Source organism: Balaenoptera borealis (assembly GCF_965194805.1).
Source record: "Balaenoptera borealis genome assembly, chromosome: 9".
NCBI lineage: Eukaryota > Metazoa > Chordata > Mammalia > Artiodactyla > Balaenopteridae > Balaenoptera > Balaenoptera borealis.
Genome location: NC_138873.1, coordinates 50,216,841 through 50,242,007, shown reverse-complemented (window position 1 = coordinate 50,242,007; position 25,167 = coordinate 50,216,841). Strand labels below are relative to the sequence as shown.

General features: G+C 40.1%; 1 protein-coding gene and 1 long non-coding RNA gene across 4 annotated transcripts in view; one reads left to right on the top strand and one right to left on the bottom strand.

Annotated features, from left to right (window-relative positions):
* The window catches only part of LOC309634632, a 40,130-nt gene extending 16,154 nt beyond the window's left edge, over positions 1–23,976 (bottom strand). The window contains exon 1 of the long non-coding RNA XR_014248264.1: positions 6,590–23,976. This is a non-coding gene — a long non-coding RNA (uncharacterized lncRNA). The remainder of the gene's footprint in view (positions 1–6,589) is intronic.
* The window catches only part of FIG4 (FIG4 phosphoinositide 5-phosphatase), a 130,483-nt gene extending 106,060 nt beyond the window's left edge, over positions 1–24,423 (top strand). Inside the window, exons 24-25 of one of the 3 annotated variants that reach the window (XR_014248193.1) lie at positions 2,846–2,959; positions 24,066–24,165. Coding sequence is in view for 1 of the 3 variants with exons in the window: in XM_082404734.1 (XP_082260860.1) it covers positions 24,066–24,243 (178 nt within the window). In the remaining 2 variants the exon portion in view is untranslated. Of the gene's footprint in view, positions 1–2,845; positions 2,960–24,065 lie in introns of all 3 variants that reach the window. The other 2 variants (XR_014248192.1, XM_082404734.1) reach the window with 2 other exon arrangements.
* The last annotated feature ends 744 nt before the right edge of the window (positions 24,424–25,167 follow it).

Below are 25,167 nucleotides of genomic sequence, written 5' to 3'. Positions count from 1 at the left end.
AGACTTACAGAAGATATATTTGCAGCATCCTATTTTAAGGTGATCATAACTTCAACAGCATGCAGAAACTTTATACTTTTACATCTCCCCTGCCACCCATTATGTGGCAGTAGGTTACTGATGGTATGATTTACACCTTTTTAATATTATATACCCAATAACAAATTATTCTAGTTATGGTTATTTTTAATATTTTTTTTTAACTTTTAAACTAGAGTTGCATGCAAATTATGCACCACCATTACAACATTAGAGAATCTGACTTTGACTATATATTTATATTACCAGTGAGATTTACACATTCATATGTTTTCACAGTGTTAATTAGTATCCTTTTATTTCCACTGCCCAGCGAGCTCTCTGGCCAGACAGGGCCACCAGCTCAGCTCTGCAGATGCAAAGAGCCTCTGGCTGGGATCTGTGTTCAGTTGTAGCTGCAGGGAGGAATATGTTCTGCCAGGATTTGAGTGCTGATTACTGTAAGCCCTGCCCCCCTTCTCCATTTCTCTCTGATTCTCCATGATCAAGCTCCAGAGATTGCCCCAGTGATCCCTGTGAGGTGAGACCCAAGTGGAACCACTGGGAAGTACCCTGCAGGGCTGGGGGAGCTGGATGTTTACTTTGGGCTTTTTCCCCCACTGTAGAAACTATAGACCTGGGGGCCCTCTTGTGTGGCCTTGTGACTATCCAGGGGATGAGCAGTGCAGTCAGAGTGTAGCCATTCCTCTTATTCTTCTAATGCTTTCCTTCTTGGTCTCTGTGGGTCAAGGGGGGGTGCTTCCACTTCACCCCCTGGATTCTGGGATCTTCACAATGGTGACTTGTCTAAGGATAGTTGCTAGTTGGTTTTCTTGTGAGGGGGATGATGTTGGGGACAACCTACATTGCCATCTTGATCCATGATTTTCTTATTTTCAGTTCAAATTGCTGAAGCTCTTCAAAAGAATTCCTTGATCAACATGCCTAAAATTGAATCAAGATTTCTTGATTTCCATTTGCCTATTGTTTCTAAATACATGAAACCCTAAAAGTTTTGCTTTCTTTTTGTATTTAACTTACTCTTAGAATCTTACAATTTAAAAAAATTATGGCAGTTTGATCTCAGTTGGAAAGAAGGGAAATTTTTACATTTAAAAAAATCTTCCTTCTCAAACCCACTTTCCATTTGCTTGCAAAAACACTCTTTATAAGATGGTTTACATCCATTAGTAAAGGGTCATAGTTTCTATTCTGTATGTGTGATGTCACCAAAACACTAATTAAGCCCCAGAATATCTGAATAAAATGTATCCTGTCCTTATGCAGGAAAAAAGAGGACTTGAGACTATCTTGACTTTCTTAACCATTTTGTCTTACTATTTATAATTGTGTTAGAAGTTCATTACTTAATGTCAAAATTAAGTCAGTGCTTTTTAAGCATTGTACATCAAAATAATATCTCTTTAAAGATAAAACTCTTTCAGGCTTATTTCAAAAGATGAATAGCTAAATTGGTAGTTCATTTATCATGTGGTTAGAAAATAGGAAAGTAAATTGACTAGTTAATATGTTCGGATACATTTACTTTCAGTAATAGAGAGCTAGGAAAAAAAATTCTGATAATCTCAGAAATGTCAGTAAATGTTTAGATAAAGAGCAAAAATATAATTTTAGGTATCTTTTTGGGAACTCTAAATAAAATTATATTTGAAGCTTCTCAGACCAATAACTTTGTCCTTTATACTGTCTTCTACTCATTATTACTCTTACTTGTCCAAAGATTTTGCTTTTACTTATTTCAAACAGTTTTAACACAGTAGGTATTATTCTTCTTGGATTTTCTCATGCTGTAACAAAATCAGTTATTGATTTATATATCATGTAGATGATATAATTAAATTGAATTTATTGTTTACTAGTTTATTATTTCATTTTAGTGTTTAATTTCTGTTTTTACATATGGAATCTTGGATATTTCCCAACAGTCTCATCATGAGAAAATCAATTGGTGTCATCTGAATTCTTCACATACTTCTTTCCTCCCAAAAGCCATCTGTAATGGCTTCTAGAGATACATAGATAACAGTCAGATTTGTGTGGAAAGGTGCGAGACAGCATTCTCAGAATGTCCCATTTGTGTACACATGTGTGTTTAGCATATTAGGACTGTGAAATTTGGGAACTGGAAGATGTTTAGGGGTCACTGGACTCAGTCCCCTGATTTTCTAAGAAAACAAGGCCTGGAGAGGGTCTGTGGCTCATTCAGAGTTACAGAACTCTTAAGTGATAAAGCTGGGACTCAACTTCATTTCTTTGGGACTTAAACCCAAAGTCCAGTAACATGATAGCCTGAGCCAGGCAGCTGGAATTTCTCCAACCCATACTCCTATTGGGTGCAGCTAAAAGTGGGGGAGCCTCCCACAGGCAGCATGGACAGTAACAAATAGTGACAACTAGCACCTCGCCACCAAAGGAAGAAAAAGACAACACTAAAAAGCATAAAGCAGTGAGGCTCAAAATGTGGTTTGCAAACTCCTGGGGAGTCCTCCAGCCCCCACTGAGTCAAGTCCTTCTCTGGCCTGGCTCCTATAATGAATGCACCTCCATCCCAGGCAGGCTTTCAGCATTGGATCGGACATATGAGGGAAGGGGCGAGGGCCTGGGAAGGGGGTGGGTGGGGGGAGACAGGCCAGTTAATGAAGCAATAAAAATTATTAAGTAAGTATCAACCCTTAAATGTATGTCTTTCTAGTATTCTTTGGGGCAAAATGGGAGATACACATAAAAGACTTCTGTTGTATATCAAAATATGATGGTTGTCAAGGAAAAGCACATGTGAGAGCTGAGCTCATCACTTTTTTCACAGAACACCAATTAAAATAATGACTGACTGACAAACTATGGTTCTTCAGACGAGTATTTGGCAGACACTTTTTCAAAAATGAACAGAGTAAAGCCTGTCACTTCAAGAAAAACAATTGTAAGTATTTGTTACAAGTGATAAAGTTAGATATTTCAAGCCAAAATCAGAATTTTGGAAAACTTATATCGACCATCATTAGCAATACTTACTTAAAGGTTTTACTGGTGAGATTGGTAACGATCTTAACAAATGTGATTTTTTTTTGATATTGTGTAATGAAATGTCTTACATTTGGAAGATCTTCATAACTCAAGTCAATATTGTCCAAATGACCAATGCATGCTATTAAAAAAATCATCCATGAATAAGAAAACCCATTCCAAGTGTAAGACAGACCAATGGGTTTTAAGATAAAAGCACATGAAAAGTTCATTGACATGATTTCAGATTCTACACTGCAACTAACCTTTAAGAAATTTGTCAAGTTTTGCTGTAGCATCAAAGAAAAATATCCTCAATTATCTGGGAAGACTATTAAAATACTTCTTCCTTTTCCAATTACATGTCTCTGTGAAGTCAGATTTTCCTCATTATACTTCAGCCAAAACAATGTATTATGACTGATTCAGCCAGAAACAGATTTGAGAATTCAGTTGTTTTCTCTTATACCAGACATTGAAGAGGTTTGCTAACATGTAAAAAACATCACTTCCTTTTAAATTTTCTTTTGTTTTGGAAAATATTTTTCATTAAACTATTTATGTTAATATTTATTAGGTTTTGTATTGTTACTTTTTAAAATTTATTTATTTATTTATTTATTTTTGGCTGCGTTGGGTCTTTGTTGCTGCACGTGAGCTTTCTCTAGTTGCGGCGAACAGGGGCTTACTCTTCTCTGTGGTGCACAGGCTTCATATTGTGGTGGCTTCTCTTGTTGTGGAACACGCTCTAGGTGTGCAGGCTTCAGTAGTTGTGGCTCTCGGGCTCTAGAGCATAGGCTCAGTAATTGTGGCACATGGGCTTAGTTGCTCCATGGCATGTGGGATCTTCCCAGACCAGGGCTCAACCCCATGTCCCCTGCATTGGCAGGCAGATTCTTAACCACTGCACCACCAGGGAAGTCCCTATTATTGTTACTTTTAAGTGAATTAATAGATTTTAAAAATCTCTCATACAGTAAATATCAGTAGCTATAACCCAATAAACCAAAGCTTTTTGGGATCCTAAATAATGCTTTTAAGAGTATAAAGGGGTCCTGAGACTAAAAAGGTGTAGAATATTTGACTGTTTATGTCCGTATGCAGCACTAAGGCAACCAAGGCATTACTACATTATAGCTTTGTTCAGTCCTTACCAGAGGAGTGATATTCCTGACCAGTTGAAGAAATGTTTCTTTTCTATAGTTTTGTTTGTTTGTTTAAGGAATTAAGGAAGCAAATAGTTCTGAGACCCCCTGATTCATTGGTTCCTTTATTCACTTGCTCACTCCTTCATTCAATGGCTCTTTTCACAGAACTAGAACAAAAAGTTTTTAAATTTGTATGGAAACACAAAAGACCCCAAATAGCCAAAGCAATCCTGAGAAAGAAAAATGGAGCTTGAGGAATCAGGCCCCTGACTTCAGACTATACTACAAAGCTACAGTTATCAAAACAGTATGGTACTGGCACAAAAACAGACATATAGGTCAATGGAACAGGATAGAAAGCCCAGATATAAACCTACACATCTATAGCCAATTAATCTATGACAAAGGAGGCAAGAATATACAATGGAGAAAAGACAGTCCCTTCAATAAGTGGTGCTGGGAAAACTGGACAGCTGCATATAAAAGAAAGGGAATGTTCTAATTTCAAACACCATACACAAAAATAAACTCAAAATGGATCAAAGACCTAAATGTAAGACTGGATGCTATAAAACTCCTAGAGGAAAACATAGGCAGAATGCTCATTAACATAAATTGCAGTAATATCTTCTTTGATCCATCTCCTAGAGTAAACAATAAAGTAAACAAGTGGGACCTAATTAAACTTAAAAGCTTCTGCACAGGGCTTCCCTGGTGGCGCAGTGGTTGAGAGTCCGCCTGCCAATGCAGGGGACGCGGGTTCGAGCCCTGGTCTGGGAAGATCCCACATGGCGCAGAGCGGCTGGGCCCGTGAGCCACAATTACTGAGCCTGCGCGTCTGGAGCCTGTGCTCCGCGACAGTGAGAGGCCCGCACACCGCGATGAAGAGTGGACCCTGCTTGCCACAACTAGAGAAAGCCCTCGCACAGAAATGAAGACCCAACACAGCCATAAATAAATAAATAAATAAATAAAAATTTTAAAAAAATCTTCTTTAAAAAAAAAAAAAGCTTCTGCACAGCAAAGGAAACCATAAACAAAATGAAAAGACAACCCACAGAATGGGAGAAAATATTTGCAAACAAAGCGACCGACAAGGGATTAATCTCCAAAATATACAAACAGCTCCATATCAAAAAAAACAACCTGTGGCTCCATATCAAAAAAACAAACAACCCGATCAAAAAATGGGCAGAAGATCTAAATAGACATTTCTCCAAAGGAGACATACAGATGGCCAAAAAGCACATGAAAAGATGCTCAACATCAATAACTATCAGAGAAATGCGAATCAAAACTACAATGAGGTATCACCTCACACCAGTCAGAATGGACATTACTTAAAAAATCGACAAATAATGCTGAAAAGGGTGTGGAGAAAAGGGAACCTTCCTACACCGTTGGTGGGAATGTAAATTGGTACAACCACTGTGGAGAACAGTATGGAAGTTCCTTAAAAAACTAAAAATAGAACTACCATATGATCCAGCAATCCCACTCCTGGGCATATACCCTGAGAAAACCATAATTCGAAAAGATACATGCACCCAAAGTTCAGAGCAGCACTATTCACAATAGCCAAGACATGGAAGCAACCTAAACGTCCATGGACAGAGGAATGGATAAAGAAGATGTATATATATACCATAAGTTTATTACTCAACCATACAAGAGAATGAAATAATGCCATTTGCAGCAACATGGATGGACCTAGAGATCATACTAAGTGAAGTCAGATAGAGAAAGACACATATCATATGATATCACTCATGTGGAATCTAATTTTTAAAAAAATGATACAAATCAATTTTTTTTTTACAAAACAAACAGACTTACAGAAAACAAATTTATGGTTACCAAAGGGGAAATGTTGGGAGGAGGGAAAAATCAGGAGCTTAGGATGAACATACACACACACTGCTATTTATAAGATAGATAACCAGCAAGGACTTACTGCAGAACACAGGGAACTCTATTCAGTATTCTGTGATAACCTATATGAGAGAAGAATCTGAAAAAAAATGAATATATGTATATGTATAACTGAATCACTTTGCTGTACACCTGAAACTAACACAACATTGTAAATCAACTACAATAAAATTAAAAAATTACATGGAGTGCTTATTGTATTGCGGAAGTCACAGGGAAGGATACAAATATGCACTAGAATGTTGCCTGTTTAATCATAACAGATGGTCTTCCTCCTGCACTGCACACACTGAAAGCCCCAAGGGCTATAAGAGCCAAACTGTTTTTTCACTCATAGAATAAATTGTTTAATGCCTTCAGCAAAGAGCCCTTGCCACAAAGCTCATTAGTGAACAGTTACATCATGAAAGTTCTCTCTCATCTCATTAAAATATAAAATTGATTCAGAAGTGAGAACATATACTCACAAACGTGTTCTGCAAAAGACAAGTCTTTGTCTCAGGGAAGATGCTTGTGGGCCTGGCTGGCTGTGATTGTTGCAGTTCCCTCAGTATCAGAAAGAGCGTGATGCAGAGAAGCAGTCTGTTAAGAACAGAAAGACTGCCATGAGAGATGAGATCATGTTCTCTGAATACCCAAGGGCATGCTTACATTTTACTTTTCAGATAAGATGCTTAGAAAGGCTTTATTTACTTAAACCAAGCTGCTAAAATTTTGCAGACCTTTCTCATGTGCAGGCTTGGTTAATTTTTCATGTCACATGAAGTGTTGAGATAGCTGGGAGTACTTATCTCAGAGCATAGAATCATGTGATCATTCCCTCAAGTAATACTTGAATTACCGTCCAGTGAAGCAGGGCTTTTTCAAGTTGTTTTGGGATCAATAAGTGGAACATATAGGGAGGAAGATTTAGGGTCACTGAAGAGAAAACCTTTTCAACAATTAGAGCTATCAACAATGACATGTATGGATGGACCTAGAGACTGTCATACAGAGTGAAGAAAGTCAGAAAGAGAAAAACAGATATCGTATATTAACATATATATATGTGGAATCTAGAAAAATGGTACAGATGAACCGGTTTGCAAAGCAGAAATAGAGACAACAGATGTAGAGAACAAACGTATGGACACCAAGGGGGGAAAGCGGGATGGGGGTGGTGGTGGTGGGATGAATGGGGAGATTGGGATTGACATGTATACACAAATATGTATAAAATAGATAACTAATAAGAACCTGCTGTATAAAAAATAAAATAAAAATTTCAAAAAACAATGACATGTAAACATTCCATTATGAAAAGTCATGAGTTCTTCTATCACTGAGAGTCCTCAAGTAGAGGCTGGATAACCTACCAGCAGTGTTGTAGAGTTTCTTCTTGTAATCTGAGGTTGGATAAGATGATTTGGAAGGAAGGTCATCTCTAGGATTCTGTAATTATCATTATCACAGCCATGAGACATCTGCTGGGTGGGATCATTAGCAGAAAGTATGTGATTTATTCAAATATTTATTAAGCACCTACTATGTGTCAGACACTGTTCTAGACACTGGAGATACAGTAAAGAACAAGACTGACAAGGTCTCTCAAGGCATTTATGTCCTAAGATAGGCAGACAAGCACTGAACTAATAAGACAATTTCATATTAGGATAAATGCCTTGAAGAGCACAAACCAGGATGATGGGAGAGAGTGGTTGGGGCAGGTGAGAGTCAGGAGCTGCTTAAATTAGGTTTGGAGGGAAAGTCTCCTTGAGGAGTTGAGGTTTGAACTGAGACCTGAATGCAGAGGAGGCGTCTGTCCTGAGATGACTGGCGAAGGGTGTTCAAAGCAGAGAGAACATGCGCAGAAGACCAGGGCAGGAATAAGCTTGGCATATTTAAGAAGCAAACAGAAGACACAGAGATGGCCAACAGACACATGAAAAGATGCTCAACTGCTAATTATTAGAGAAGTGAAAATCAAAACTACATTGAGGTATCACCTCACCACCAGTCAGAATGGCCATCATCAAAAAGTCTACAAACAAATAAATGCTGGAGAGGGTGTGGAGAAAAGGGAACCCTCCTACACTGTTGGTGGGAATGTAAATTGATACAGTCACTATGGAGGACGGTATGGAGGTTCCTTAAAAAAACTAAGAGTTGCCATATGATCCAGCAGTCCCACTCCTGGGCACGTATCTGGAGAAAACCATATATAATTGGAAAAGATACATGCGCCCCAAGTTCATTGCAGCACTATTTACAATAGCCAAGACATGGAAGCAACCTAAGTGTCCATCCACAGAGGAATGGATAAAGAAGATGTACATATATACAACGGAACATTACTCAGCCATAAAAAAAGAACGAAATAATGCCATTTGCAGCAACGTGGATGGACCTAGAGATTATCATACTAAGTGAAGTAAGACAGGGAAAGACAAATATATCACTTATATGTGGAATCTAAAAAAAAATGATACAAATGAACTTATTTACAAAATAGAAAAAAACTCATAGAAAACAAATTTATGGTTACCAAAGGGGAAAGTAGTGGGGGGAGAGAAAAATTAGGGGTTTAGGATTAACAGATACACTCTATTATATATAAAATAAACAATAAGGTCCTACTGTATAGCACAGGGAACTATATATTCAATATCTTGTAATAACCTATAATGGAAAAGAATCTGAAAAAGAATATGTGTGTAAGCGTAAAACTGAATCGCTTTGCTGTACACCAGAAACTAACATTGTAAATCAACTATACTTCAATTTTTTGAAAGCATATAGATTAAAATACAGCAAAAACATTTCACTAAAAAAAAAAAAAAAAGCAGCAAACAAAGCCAAGTGAGAGAGGCCCAGAGGAATGTGCTTTGGGATGGAGTGAGGCATAGGTAGGGGCCAAATCTCATAGGAGCTTCGCTGTTATTTATCCAGTGAGAAGCATGGGGCGTTGGCGGGGGGTCGTTTTCAGTGAGAAGTGGCATGCTCTAATGCACTCTCTAAAACATGACTATGGGTGCTTTCTGGAGGGTGAATTGTAGGGGCCAAGGATATAAGCAAAGAGGGGAATAGGAGGAAACTCTAGAGAAATGTGGTTTCACAGAAGCCAAGAGAAGAAAATGTTTCGAGAAGGAAGGAGTGGGCAGCAGTCTTGAATACAGAGGAATTAACAGGGAGGTATTGATGGCCTTGAGGAGCAAATGTTTATGGGTGGTAGCTTTGCAAGCCCACTGCAGTGAATTTAGGAAAAAATGGGAAGGGGGTAAGAGAACATGGGGAGCAGAAACCATTTCAAAAATGCTGTGGAGGGCTGCAGAGAAATAGGACATTGGGAGGAGGGTATAGGGATCATTTCTAGGATAGGAGCTACTACAGCAGTTCTCTGTGCTGACAGGTGGTCTGCAGAGAGTCAGATACTGGGGGTGCTGGACAGAGTAGTTAATTGCAGGAGAGAGATCCTTGAAAGGGCCCTGTGAATTGTTTGCCTCTTTATTGGAATCCAAAATTTCATTGTCTTTGATGTTGATTAGTTTGTTGGAATGTTCTTGTATTAAGTTGAACCATATGAAGTTACCAATACTCATATATTTTTGACCTACGAAAACAGCAGTGGCTTATAATTCTACCTAATAGAATTAGGATTTTCGACCTTAACTTAGACAGTTTCTCCCATAGGTCTTTATAGTTTCTATACATTTTTAATTTGGAAACAGTCTCAAACTTACCTCAAAGTTGCAATTACAGAACAAAGAATGTTTCCTCCCCGCCTCGAACCATTTGAGAGTAAGTTGCAGACCTGATATTCTGTCTCTCCCTAACGTTTGAGTAGGTATTTTATATAAAAAAGAAGATTCTCCTATAAAATCACAGTACAATCTAGTAAAATTAGGAAATTAACAGCAATACATTGCTGCCAACTAATCCTTCAACCCCGTTCAAGCTTTTGCTAGTTGTCCCAATAATGCCCTTAATCTCAAAAAGAACTAGTCCGTCATCTCACATTGCAGTTAGTTGTCATGTCTCTTTAGTCTCCTTCATTCTGGAACAGTTCCCCAGTCTTCCTTGATTTTTCATAACCTTGACACTTTGAAGAATACAGTCTAATGACTTCGTAGAACCGCGCCCAGTCTGAGTTTGTCATGGTTATCTTTGGCAGTTTGGTAGCCAGCCTTCAAATTGGCCACACCTCCTGTTATTCAAACCCTCATGCAGTCTCCTCCCACACTGTACCAGAGTTGATCTTTGTGACCAAGAGCATAGAGCAGAAGTGGTTAGGTTATAGAAGCGATCTCTTGGATCACTTGTTCTGGGGCAAGCAAACATCCTATGGATAAGCCCAGATGGCAAGGAACTGAAGCATGTAGCCAACAGCCAGTGAGAAACTGAGGCCTGCCAACCATGTGAGTGAGCATGGAAGTGGATTCTCCAGCCCCAGTTAAACCTCAAGGTGACTGTTGCCCCAGCCAGCAGCAGGACTTTACCTTATAACAGACCTAAAACCAGAATCACCCAATTAAGCCACTCTCAGATTCCCGACCCCCAGAAACTGTGACATCATAAATGTTCGTTGGCTTAAAGTACATAATGAATACAGGCAGGAATATCACAGAAGTGATGGTGGGTTCTTTTTATTGCATCCTATCAGGTGGCACACAATTCCAATTCATGCCATTACTAATCATCTTTATTTCAGTCCCTTGATTAAAATGGAATCTTCTGGGCTTTTCCACTTTTTGCTCTTTTTTTTCCCCCTCTCTTTTAATTAATGAATATTTTGTGGGAGATACTTTGAAATGATGTAAACATCCCTTTCTTCATCAAACTTTTAATTATTTCATTTACTTATTTTTCTCAGTATGAGATCTTGGTTTTCTGTTTTATTCAATGGGATATAGTCTGTTACTGTCATTATTTATTTTGATACTCAAATTGTTCCAAATTTCACCTGCGTCCCTTCAGCCTGGCTCCTGTGTTCTCTGGACACATCCTCATCATTCTTTAAGTACATCCTTGATTTCTGGCACAAGATGTTCTAAGCTCATCATGTTCTTTGCCTGCCCCAGCCCTGAAATCAGTCATTTCTCCAAGGACCTCAGGTTCTTTTTAGTGGAAAATGGTATTAAAGCCAAGGTGTGGGCACTATTGCCATTGGGGTGTCATTGCTCCCAGGCCCACTCAAAGGACATATATATATTTACATATACTCATAGATGTAAATATATACAGACATATGCAAATATATACATATATGTATATACAAATACATACTATATATATATATCATATAATATAAATTATATATTTGTAAGTATAATACAAATAAAATATAGATATGTATCTTTAATTCCATAAATTCATACTGATGCCTCTAATCGTAGGGTACTCTGGGGTTATTCTGTCCGTCTCCCTTTCCATATTAGTGACCTCCCTCTCCAACAGTGAGAAACATGGCTCCGTTACCACTGCTGCTGCTGTTCCAGGAAATTTGAGGACAGAAGGGACAGATTGCTCCCAAAGGTCACCGTGGAAATGTCTGATAGATGACCAGTTGCCCTGAGGGAGAGTCTGGGCCTGCGTACAGGCGGGGAGAAAGGATGACTCTGGGAGGGGCAGTTGTATTCTTTGCCCTTTGAGAACAGCTGTTACAGGCTTGATGTGCAACCTGTCCTTTACTGGCAGAACAGACCCAGTGCTGTGCAGGGTAACCAGTTCCTGTTGCCTGTGGCTCAAAGCCAAGTGCGCTCTCATTAAACAGCAGCTGAAATGTTCACGTTATGGCCTACAAAACAGTGCAGCCAAATATCATTGGGTGCTCTCCTGGTGTTTGTAATACTAGACACAGCTGAAACAGAGGAAAAACTGCATTTCTTTTTATACTAAGACAATATATCCTACAAAATGGGAGGGAAATCCTACAACTTATAAATTGCATCCTAAATTAGAGGCATTTTACCTGTTTCAGGTCCAAAAATCATCTTACTTTGTCTAAAACCAAAAGTCCTTTTAAAAACACAAACAACATTTTAATTTTATAGTTGTCAGAATGCAGAAGAGTATCATTCTGCCATACATGGACCAATAAAAATACTAACAGCTATGGCCCAAACATCAAAAGGACCAACATTGCCACTCATATATGTGTTTGTAGTAGACTGTCCCTTCTGTCTCCTAGGGCAGTGAACACAAATGTGTCCAACTGCTGGAAGTATCCCCTTGTTGCTAGAACCATCCAGGAACAGGGTTACCTAGGCGCCCGTGTGCTTGCTCCCAGCTAAAGCAAGAAAGAGCTGGCGCTTCCTGTGCTTTTGCACGTTGGCTGGCTATGTGGTCAGAGTTCAGTTGCAGAAAACATAATCCACTCTAGGTAGATTAAACAGAAAGTGATTTATTATGGGATTTTCAGTGGCTTTCAGAATCACCAGAGGGCTAAAGAGACAGACTGGAGACCAAGCTGCCAGGAATGACTCCGCAAAGCACATGGCAAATCATCAGAGTGCTTGCTGCATCTGCCTAGATCCGGAAGGTTTCACAGCAGCTGCTGGCTGCAAAACCAGCCACCTCAGCTATAATCAGGAAGCTGCCACTGGGGTGGCCAACTCGAGAGCACGTTGCCTTTGCCAGAGTCTGCAAAAAGGATACCCTACATGCTGCTTCTTCGCGTATGAGTCAGTTCCAAATCAGACTCCTGCGAGTATAAGTGGTGGGTAGAACCTAAATCACATTTTGAACCCAAATTGCAAGGGACTCTGGGATGTTATTTTTTGTTTTTCAGCCTCTGCATGCAGGAAGCGGAGTTCAGATGGATACTGAGGAATCTAATTTATGTTATCTGTCGGAGTCTGCCCTGCTAGCTACCCAGTTATCTATGCATATTCCTCTTGCTATAAGTAGAACCCACTTCCTCCCCCATACATCACTGCATCCCACTCAAAGTCCAGGATCTCTGGGTTTTGTGCAGCTCTCTTTAAGTCCAGATGAGGCTTTTTGTGATCTAGTGACCTATAAATTAAAAGACTGCCTGTGTGTTCTCAATATACACTGGTGGCAAAGGAGGATTAAAACTATCCAGAAAGGGAGAGAATAGAAATGTACAATTGCCATTTGTGTTAGCAGTCATCAGATGCCACTAGGCAAGAATGGTGAAAGCACCCTGCTCGCATGATGGAGTGAGGTCCTTCAGTAGCCATCGGAAGGACTCCCTTGTTCATTAAGCCCATGACCCAAATCTAACTGATATCCTAGCCATCTCCCATTAGCTGCAATAAAAGTAAAGCTGATAGGCAGTCATTTTTTAATTTTCCTAACTCTACTTGTACTTCTTTCTGCTGCCATAGTTGTAATAATGCTTGATTAGCCAGATGTAAGTGAACCGCGAGATTAAGGGCTCTACCACATTCTCCGCACTTCCCCCAAGTCTCTGCATCACTAGGATAGCAGCCACATCTGGACCCTGTGGTATTCAGCTGTCTCTGAGGAGACCAAGTACTGACGGAGTAGAAATGGGAGTTGAGCTGGAAAAGAGTTTCTCTGAGCAAAGCTCTGGGTAAGGAGAAGTGTGGCAACGCCTACCTCAGCAGCAAGGACAGTATAGCCATGCAGGCAACAATATGTCACATTTAGGGACCAGCTTTGGGGATGGGTGAAAAATATACTTTAAAAACAGACATGCCTAGTTGGTTCTGGGAAGAAGACGGCAGCAACATAGTTTTTTAAATCTCTGAGTCATCACATAAAACAGAGCAACTAGGGAGCACAACCAAATACACATGGGCAGCATTTACCTCAAACCGCGTAAGTTATCTACAAATCACAAAATATAAGCAGGTGGTGGAGGTAAACCGCCAACAGCCACAAGACCTGCGTGATGTCCGTGCTGTACGAGAGGAAGGAGTCAGGAGGGGACAGCAGGGCATCTGACAGACCTGAGACCAGGAGAGCCCCAGAGTAGCTAACAGGAGTGCACTGGAAATGACTGCTGGCTAATCTGAGCACAGCAGCTGAAACTGGGAGGGGTTTTACCCAGTTCAGTGCCAGGTGAGTGCAGGGGCTCTTGGTGGGTTCTGAAAAGAGCTGAGGCAGTCTGGGCCAGATTAACTCCTGAACCCGACGGCCAAAGCTCCCTTCCAGGCCAGGAGAAAGTGATGACAGTGGAGTCAAAACTGGGCAGGAGGCATGAGGGAAAGGGAAACTCCAGATAGAAGAGGGGAAAGAGAAGAGGTAAAGGAAATCTCAGAAAGCAAGCTGACATGATTTTAAACAACAAAAGAGGGAGTTCTGTCAAGTTAGATTTTCCTGAACTACACTCCATTCTAAAGGTTCAGGAAAATTTAATTTTGCATAATGAGCAACAGAAAAGTATCGAGGTCCAAACCCATATAAAGTTATTGGGAGAATGAAAGAACACAGAGCAGAATAACATCCCTCCGATGAAAGCATGCCAGAAAGACAACTTGATAAAAGAGGTCAAAACTGAAGCATACTATTTCAAAATGAGCTTAAAATACAAAACTTTAAAATTCAAAAAGAAATGAAGAAAAAGATTCAAGAGAAAGTGTCAAATATTGGCAATAGGCAAGGAAGATTTAGCATGGATAGGAGGAGTCTTGATGAAGAAAAACAAAGCAAGGGAACAAAACAAATACTAAAAACAGTAATGCCAAATTTTTTTTTTCTGAAATATAACTACTTAAAACTACGTATTTGAATAGCACAACACATACCTGAGAATAGTGACCAAAAATGATACAGTATAGTATGTCAACTGGACTTTAAAGGAAAAAGATCCTTTAGACATCTAAAAAGAGAAAGTGACTTTTAAGGGAAAGAAAATTAGATTATTCTCAGGCTTTATGTCAGAGAAAAAACTTTATGTCAGAAAAAAAAAAAAAAAATGGAGCGCAGATGGTCCCCAACTTACAATGGTTCAACTTAAAATTTTTGGGCTTTACGACGGGGCAAAAGCAATATGGGTTCAATGGAAACCATACTTCAGATTTTGAATTTTGATCTTTTCCTGGGCAGTGATATACAGTATGATACTCTCTTGTGATGCTGGCTCCCACTGGACAAAGATGGGAAAATTTGCACTTCAATAAGGATATTAATTACAGTAGGATGGAACTCATCAAATATGTTTAAATCCATGAGTTTATGATGATTTTTTAAAAATCTGGTCACCTTAGGATGATAAGGAACTATTTCATTATCTGGAAAACAGACAAAGAATCAAGCATATGACTTTGAATCATATGAATTGTACCGTTGGGTAACCAAACAAGAGATGAGGAAAAAAATCTTTTTAAGAAAGTGTGACAGGGCTTCCCTGGTGGTGCAGTGGTTAAGAATCCACCTGCCAATGCAGGAGATATGGCTTTGAGTCCTGGTCCGGGAAGATACCACATGCTGCAGAGCAACTAAGCCCGTGCACCACAACTACTGAGCCTGCGTTCTAGAGCCCACGAGCCACAACTACTGAGCCCACATGCCACAACTACTGAAGCCCACGCGCCTGGAGCCCCTGCTCCACAACAAGAGAAGCCACCGCAATGAGAAGCCCGCACACTGCAACGAAGAGTAGCCCCCACTTGCCGCAACTAGAGAAAGCCCGCGCACAGCCACAAAGACCCAACGCAGCCAAAAATAAATAAATAAAATAAATATATTTTTAAAGTGTGACAACTGATAAATGAAAAAAAAATAAGATAATTATCATCTGGCAATCCCCAGTGAATTAATGGATCTAGGCATTCATATCAATGACTGTGGGCATCAAAAAAGATAAACAGCTAGACAGTGTGGCCCTCCTGATGACACAGCACTCCACCACCTGTGGTCTCACCACAGCAATTGAAGCAAATTCTCACCAAGCCTCTGGATCCAATTGCTGGCTTGCAGGAAATATAAAGGACAGAGGAACATTTTTGAACTGCGTCATGAATATGCCATCAGCAAAACCCAGACAAGAGAAACTCTACAACCTGGTTTCTTCGACAAATTGTAAGGAAAAGATAGGAGGGAGAATCCGTAGATTAAAAGCCCAATCACACTTTTAAACTATAGTCTAGGGATGCACATTTGAATGAAAAAAAAAAATCTTTGTTTTTTTTAAAAGTGCAAAGAAGTGATTACTGTAGAAGTCAGGTTGATGGCTACTTATGAGGGGAGGGAGGGGTTGTGATGGGGATGGAGCACATAGAAGGGGCTTCTGGGTTGGCTGCCAAAATTTCTGTTTCTTGACCCAGCTTGTGTTTACCTTCTAATAATTGTGTGTGTTTGTTTTGTGTGGTTTTCTGTTATTTGTCTTATTTTATAATAAAAAGGTGAAAAGCATTGATAGATTTGAAGCACAGTAGTTTTCCATGATAACTATTAGGTAAGCATTGTTAGTTGATTTTTTTCCCAGTATATATGTATGGCAGTGATGTTATGACATTTTAACCAAAAACTTTACTCTCACAAGCTTGTAATAGTCTCTAAGGCTCTTATGTATAACAGTGTAAACTAGAAAGTCACATGTTAAAAGCAACTGTACTTTTGTTTCAGTGTCTGCACAGTAGAATGGACATTGTAAAGATGAGGTCACATGGACTCATTTGAAGTATATCACTGTGGGGAGTGTTGATATATATATATATATATATATATATATATATACACACACACACACACACACAGCCCTTCCCTCAGCGTTATGTTTAAAGAAAATATATGTATATATTAGTATATATAAGCATAACTTACATATAAATATGTCTGTGTACATAACATGTGTATGTGTATGTACATACATACACTTTTTTCATTTCGTTGATCTGATGAAAAATAAGTCTTCAAAAGATAGTTTTTTTGTCAATTGTACCTCAGTAAAGCTTAAAAAAAAAAAAAAAGAGTTTAGCAGCCTTAGACATTCACATGCATGGATTTCTTTGAGATATATTAAGGTCATTGTGTACTTTGATCTATAAATAACTTTTCTCTCTTGTTAATGTGGCTTAGGCTTAGGCATTAAATCCTAACTTCTGTGAGACTGCAGTGCCTTTCTGGCTGGCCTGTCACTGACATGGCTTCTGACACGTTGAAGGCAGAGGAGTGTTTGAGAAACCCACACAATGAGAGCTTTGCTGCCCTCACACGCCATAACCAAATGACATAGTCCTCTCCTATCAGAATCTACAAAGACCTCGTCTGCTGTAAGCAGCTGAAATTCCTTACTGCTGAGCCTTTGAAGGGCCTTATATACAGAGAAGGCTGCCTGCACCCCTGGTCTACAAGACTGTACATTTTAGGTTCCATCATCACCGATTATATTCTTCAGTTCCTTCTCATCACCCCTTTTGCTCCTTCTAATGGTGGGTTGTTTAGGGACTGGCATTACTGTCATATTTGCTTTAATGCATTTTAACCTGCTTATGAAATTTCTAACCTCTCTTCCAGTATCTCTGATGGAGGACGGTTCACAGTCATCCCATTGTAATAGCAGCTGTTCAAAGGATTTGGAATTTGTTTGGATTTGAAGGAATCAGATTTATACACTATTCTGTATCTCGCTCATTAGCTCTCAATGGCATAACAAGACTGAAAATTTAATTGCACTGTGGGGAAATCATGCATTAGGTTCACAGCATTTTGTGTGTACTATATAGACTTGCTGTTTTAGCAGGAATAAAAAGAAAATTAATTTTTTTTTTACCTTGATGATGTTTAGAATGTCATCAGCAGCTAATAGCATGGTTTCATGTCCTAATACATGGATAAGTGTTTGCCCCTCAAGCCTGTTGCCTTTACTGTGATGTCATGTATGTTTACCCAAAGACACATGCAAGTGCCCTTGGTTGGGGGGTCAGGGCAATGCGTATGTGTGGAAGGCAGCAAATGTCCTTGCCCATATCTCCAACACTGAAACTGGCTTGACAGGGTATATGAAAGCAAATTACATAGGCGGAGCCTGCTTTCTAGAATCCCAGGATATAGGGACTTATTTTGCCTTTTGTTTCGTTTTATTAGAGGTGGTTTGAAGATTGACACATTCCTCTTGATTTCAGCCCATTTAGTGAGTTTGTTAATCTGAGTCATTGTTTTCTCACCTCTAAAGGGGGATTAGAATGCACCCCTCCTGCCTCACCCTTGTTTTTTGAGCTACTTGGATAGTTTTGCCCTGCTAGAAAGCACCTCAGCTTCCCCTCAGTGCCCCGTCCACCTTATGGTTATCTGAGGAAACGAACTTAAAAGCCAGACTTCTGTTGGAAATCATATACCTCCCTATCATCTAGACTCTAGATTCTAGAGTAATCCAAATCACACTGCTTTCAGGTTCTGAATTTAGAAATCCAAGGTAAAATCATCTTCCTTAAACAGACGCCATTCATTTATTCAGGGACTAATTATTGAACACTTACTATATGCCAAAGATTCTTCTGGGCATTGGGGGTAAAGAGGTAAGCAAGATAGAATTCACATCCTGGAAAGTATATAAACAGATAAATAAAAGATCAGATAGTGATAAGTGCTATGCAGGGACGTATTATATAAAGGCAATGAGTTTAGAAAGAGATACTCAGGATTTCTGAGAAAAAAATGGCAGGAAAGAGGTTCTAGAACAGTCTGTCCAATGGCACTTTCTGTGATGAAGGAAATGTTCTATACTGCACTGTTCAATGCAGTAGCCACTAGCCACATGTGGTCATCAGGAACTTGAAATGTGACTAGTGCTACTGAGGAACTAATTTTAAATTTTATTTAATTTTAATCAATTTAAATAAATATAAATTTAAATAGGCACATGTGGCTAATGGTTACCATATTGGACAAGCATGATTTGAGAGCTACATTTTGGACTTAGGTGTCTATACTTGTACACTGAATGGGAAGAATATGCAGCATTATCTTGACTTTTTAACATGAAGAAGCAAACACATTCTCACCGTATCATCTTGGTAGAATAGATTCGTGACTAGGCTTCAATGTATGAATACTTTGTTGGAAAGATACAAGCAACCTAATAAGGGAACTAACGAGAAGCAATGGATGGTCACAAAAAGATGTTAGAATGGCACCCACAAACTGAGGGCTAAAGGCTCTGAGCAGTATTAAAAGCTAGAAAGACAGAAAATCATTGCAGGGATTTCCGTGATGGTCCAATGGTAAAGAATCCACCTTCCAATGCAGGGGACACGGGTTCGATTCCTGGTTGGGGAACTAAGATCCCACATGCTGCAGGGCAATTAATCCCGCGTGCCACAACTACTGAGCCTGTGCACTGCAAATTACAGAGCCCACATGCTCTGGAGCCTGTGTGCCGCAACTAGAGAGAAAACCCGCATGCCACAACAAGAGAGAAGCCTGCGCACAACAACGAAGAGCCCACACGCCACAACAAAAGATCCCATGTGCCACAACTAAGACCAGACGCAGCCATAAAAATTAAATATTTTTTTAAAAAAATGATTGCATGGCAATGTGTGCCATAGGCCCCTCTGCCAGTTAGGAAATAATAGCCCTTATTGCTTAAAAGAAATTACAAAGCCGGCAGAAAGGCAAATAGAATAATAAAGGGCTTGTGCTATTAAGACATTTGCTGAGGTTTTACCCCACTGAGACCGGAGCATCTGATCAACTTTGATCCTGCCCTAATGATTGTTTTCTCCCAGAAGGTAGAGGAAAGTAAAGAGAGGAATGACCTGATGCTGACCATCATCTGCAAATAAGGCTGTTGGTCAGGGTCTTCCATAAGGGCCTCTTCAGCTATAATATTCTTTTGATTCTGTCACTCAGTCATGAACCAACAGAACCATTTGGTGATGTGAAAACAGCACCTTGGGAAAACTTGGGAGTTTGTGGTAGCAACAGAAGGGATCACCAGGAAGGGAAATATATCCTGTGATTAGAACCATTACTAAATTTTCTGGAAAAGCCAAATGGTGTGCCAAAATGCTCATCATAGAAAAAGTATAAGATTTTAACATATTGGAAGAGTATCACATGTATAAAATTATTGAAATTATACAAGTATTATCTAGTTCTTCTATCACCAACCACAAATCGTCATATCATTACTAAATCCAGAAGACATTTCAGTCTGACCAATTAAATATTTTCTTGTCAAACCAACATATGCTTATTGGGTACTGAATACGTATAAGTCAGAAATACCCTCAATGGGAATTGAACTTTTAAAGGGACTCAAACTTTTGTTATGCATCCAAGTGTAAGATACCATTATTATAGGACATGGTCATAGTATAACCAAACGAATAATAACACATTTAAGAAAGAGCATAAAAGGGCACCAATAAGGATCTTCTTCAAAAACATGTAGTGTGTCTAATGAATTTCTGTCTAAAGTGTTTCTCTTCTGTGAATGGGAACTGCAGTTAAGGCTAAGTGTCATCAGTCCTTGGTGTTTGAGTACACTGAGCAGCCCATAAATGAACTAAAGAAGACTGCAACGTTCCTTGAGAGGAAATACAGAGACTTCCTTGAAGATGGGACTAGGTTTTGTAGATAAAAAGAAATGAGCCTGCAAATTTGTAATTATAATAATTCATCTCCAAAAAGACTACTAGCATTTGAATTAAGGGCAATAAGTCTTATCCCTTTGAGGACTGTGGGGAGAAGCTGAAAACAAAAATTCTGTTTATGGATAGGAGAGAAATGTCGAACGTTTTTTTCCAGCATGAAAGTGCAATAATAAGCCATCTCTTTCTACTGGAATGAATAAAAGAAAGCAGTCTTACAATTTCCACATCATTTAGTGTTTAAACACTGGTCTTTTCATCCAGAAACAAATGCCATCTAAGCTAATAAAAAGACTATTACATGTAGTGTTGGAAGTGTTATTGGGGTTACCTCCATCTCTTTCCAGTGCCCCTCAGAGACAAGGTGCCCACCAGCAGCCCCTTGTGAGGGTCTTGGATGTTTTTATATTTCTTCCTTGCCTTGCATAAGCCAACGGGGAAATCAAGTGTGAGGACATTAGGAAATGTAATACTGCTACTCATGTCTTTATAGTTAAGTGTTAAATGATGCCTGCTCAGTGTAGGATTAGTGGTAGTATATCATTTAAGAAGAAAGTTTCTACTTAAAAATGTTCAGTGCTGTTGACTGACCACAAATAAGATTTTATTTAGCATTTTAGATTACAGTTTGGTCTCCTTAGACCAAAGGCTCTCAAACTGTAGCGAGTAGCAAAATCAACACCACGGTGAGGTGGTGTTGAAGCCCTAAACCCACCTGCCACTCAGTCTGATACCATTTAAGGCTGATGTTGACATTTCACATTTAGAGTGTTTGTAATGGTTTTTCATTACTCCACGGGGCATTGAAGCAGTTTACTGAGAAGTAGGGTGAGGACTCCTGATTGATTTACTGATAAGAAACCCCAGGCAGTGGGTGGCAGTGGCTGGTCTGTGGCCCTGTTCATGGTTGTCCCAGCCCTGCTGCTGTCCCCCCTACAGCCTGCCCACCTGTGTATTCAGCTGAGCTGCTGAAGGACAAAACAATGACTTGATGACTTGGATTCTCCTTTTCTCAGTTGCATTAAGGTTTAGTTCCCAGATGGTATCTCTCTGGTGTGATGCCTGCCGGAAAGCTCTTGGGTTAATGCACACAGGGTTGCAGGCAAAGGTCTGGCTTCAAAGCACAGAAACCATTAGTCCCATTTTTAAATTGACTTTAAATGTCTCATCTGTGAAATGGAGGGTGTAGACACTAGACAGGTGTGGATGGTGGGGTTCAGGAGTTGCTGTGGCCGGCACTTTGATGACAATCTCTAAAACCACTAATGAAGCCTCCTTTTTAAGTGTTCAGGTTAAAATGGTTTGACCCTGAATATTAACAGCCGTTAAAGAATTCTAGCATCTTGCTTTGAATTATGTACATGACTGAAGAGTTGCTATGATTTTGTGAGGGAAAATTGAGAAGAAGAGTTCATATATTAATCATCCCAACCATTTGTCATTATAACGTTACTTTTGTATTTTGAAGAAAAGCACTGCTGCCAAGCTGGAATTCAAATTGACTCAGCTCAGGATTCTTTCACCTGGGTCTTTTTTTTTTTTTTTTTAAACTTCGAGTAAATCACTAACCTTTGGTTTTTATTTATTTAAATAAGGGTGTAGTCTAAGATCATGTGAAATTATTAGAGTGCTTTGGAAAAATGAGAGTATTTCATAAGCCATTTACCAAATTTGAGTTTAAATATATTACCCCAAGGTCAAAACAATTGAGGTTGACTTCCAGAAAGAATATTCCACCTTTAGTTGTATTTTATTTCACAGCGATTTTAAGCAGAGTCTCCAGCCAAGGCAGGATGTGTTAGTTTTCTAAAGGCAAAGTACAGGGAGCTACCTTGACTGTTTTCTAGGAGAGTAAGAAAGACCTAAGTGTAATTGTAACGCATCCTATGAGGATGGAGGGTTTTACTGGACACCTCTTGTCTCCCATTGTGTGTCGCTCACTGCACCTTCCTAGTGTCCCACAAAATGTTGACGTTGCAAGTACAGTCCTAGCTGGGTCTGAGGTTCAGTTCTGCTTCTGACTGCAGGGAATGCCCGCCCCGGCTCCAGGGGTCCCAGCTAACCAAACAGCCAGACGTCCAGGATGCCTTTCTGTTCCTCTGATATGATGTACATGAGCAAGACTGAGGTCCCAGCCCAGCAGAATAGATTCTCCAGATCTTTTCTCTTTGTGGTCTTGGCACCCTGATGTGGAGAACCAACCCCTATTGCTCCACAGGGCCAGCCCTGGGCTAAGTGGTGGAGGGTGCTGTTGTTGTACCCCCAGTCCCTCACAAGGGGTAGCGTACCATCCTCGCCTACCCACGGCCTGCCTCTTCTTGACCTTCCACACACACGCACTCTGCAGCACACCTGACTTGGTGGTTGATTCATCCCTAGAGGGCCTGCCCCCCTGCCAAGGAGGTAATCACTAGCAGGTGCTCACACTGCGATGAGTTAAGCGTGTGTCAGGCACCCAGCTGCATTTTGACGAGGCCTTTTTTGGAGACAGCACCTTCCCCAAGGGTGGATGGAAATTTCAGGCACTATGGCAGTCTAGGTGGGGTGGGAATGGAGGGATATTTTTGAATAGAGAGGTTCTTGGGTGCTTTTCAAATCACCCCAGAAAGGAAGGAAGCTGCCTATTACAGATTTACAGTCTCTCATCCAAAAAATCTGAAGCCAGATGTGTTTCAGAATTCAGAATTTTGGGGGTGTTAGCATATACCTTATAAGAACATCCCCAGTGTGATCTGAGGCTGATAAATAAACACATTAATATTCACATGAAGCAGGCCGAGTATTGTATGTTGTACCACCAGATGAGTTTCAATTGGGTTAGGGTTTGCTGGCAAAGTAACGTTTGGTTATTACAGCTTTTAGGATTTCAGAATTGCAGCTAAGGAATTATGCACCGGTAATTGTTAACAATAGTACACTTTTATTGAGCACTAATAGTGTGCCAGGCACTATGCTAAGGGAACACTTTACAGATATAAACTCATTTACTCCTGCCATCAACCTATGAGGTAGGAATTATTAGTATCCCCTACTTCACTGATCCCTACTAATAAGTCCTACTTAAGAAAACTATTGAGTACATACCAAGTACCAAGGAAAGAGAGCGAAAAGTCTGTACAGCCCCTACCTCAGGTTACTTCAGTCATGTGAGGGAGGCAGATGGGCACACAGACATGGGTGTGCCCAGGGCTGCGGGAGTAGAGAGGGGTGCCCATCCAGCCTGCATGCCGGGGAAGGCTCCCTGGGCAAGTGCTGGTCCTGCTCTTTCAGGCAGAGGAGGAAGCCAACCGAGAGGGAACAGGGAGGTCACTACCACCACTTGTTACTACTAAGTTCACTCGTTCAAGGTCAGTGGCTCTCAAGTGCTTTTGAGGTCAAGGTCCCTATGGTCCTTTATTTTCTTTAATGTAGCTCTGTCCTCGCTTCTCTTCTATAGAACACCCATCTCAGCTTTCTCCCAAGACAACATCTATGAAGTTCAGCCTCCACAAGTAGACAGAAAATCTACAGAGATCTTCCAAGCCCACATCCAGGCCAGTCAAGGTATCATGCAGCCCCTGGGGAAAGAAGACACCTACATGTACCGAGAATACATCAGAAACCGCTACCTGTGAAGAGACAGCACGTCCCCAGGGTGGCCCAGAGGGGGACCAACAAAGTCCCATTTACTTATGCTCTAACTTGTTTGTCTCATCTTAAAAAGGTAATTTCCCATCAGTCCTTTACATCAGAAGGCTTTTACTCTTTTTGTAACTGGGGAATTACAAATCATTGGTAATAAAGAAATGACTGAATATTTTGCTGTCGTTGCCTTTATTTTAGAAATACTTCGCTTAGAAATGTGGTTAATCTAGTATCACACCATTACATTAAGATGTTAACAGGTATTTATTGAGGACCGGCTGTGTGCCAGGCCCTATGGTAGAGTCTGGGAATATCATAGTAAGCAAAACAGGCCAACATTTTCCTCCTGTGTGAAACGAAGGCAGAGTATTTTTCTTTGTAGTTAACATTTTTAAAAATTTATTCTGATGGTTATGTTAACTTTATGTCTTGATTTTAAAAATGTGTTATTTTGAAAGCCCTCGTTCTTAGGAAATAAACACTGAAATATTTATAGATAAAGAGACAAGATGTCAACAAAATGCTCTCCAGTGGTTCAGGAAAAAAGAACACATGATAAAGCAAATGCAGCAAAATATTAATAAATGGTAAATCTGGAAAATAGTAAACAGAAGTTCTTTGAACTTCTGTGAATATAAAATTATATCAAAATAAAACATTAGGGCTTCCCTGGTGGCGCAGTGGTTGAGAATCCACCTGCCAATGCAGGGGACACGGGTTCGAGCCCTGGTCTGGGAAGATCCCACATGCCACGGAGCAACTAGGCCCGTGAGCCACAACTACTGAGCCTGCGCGTCTGAAGCCTGTGCCCTGCAACAAAAGAGGCCACGACAGTGAAAGGCCCGTGCACCGCGATGAAGAGTGGCCCCCGCTTGCTGCAACTAGAGAAAGCCCTCGCACAGAAACGAAGACCC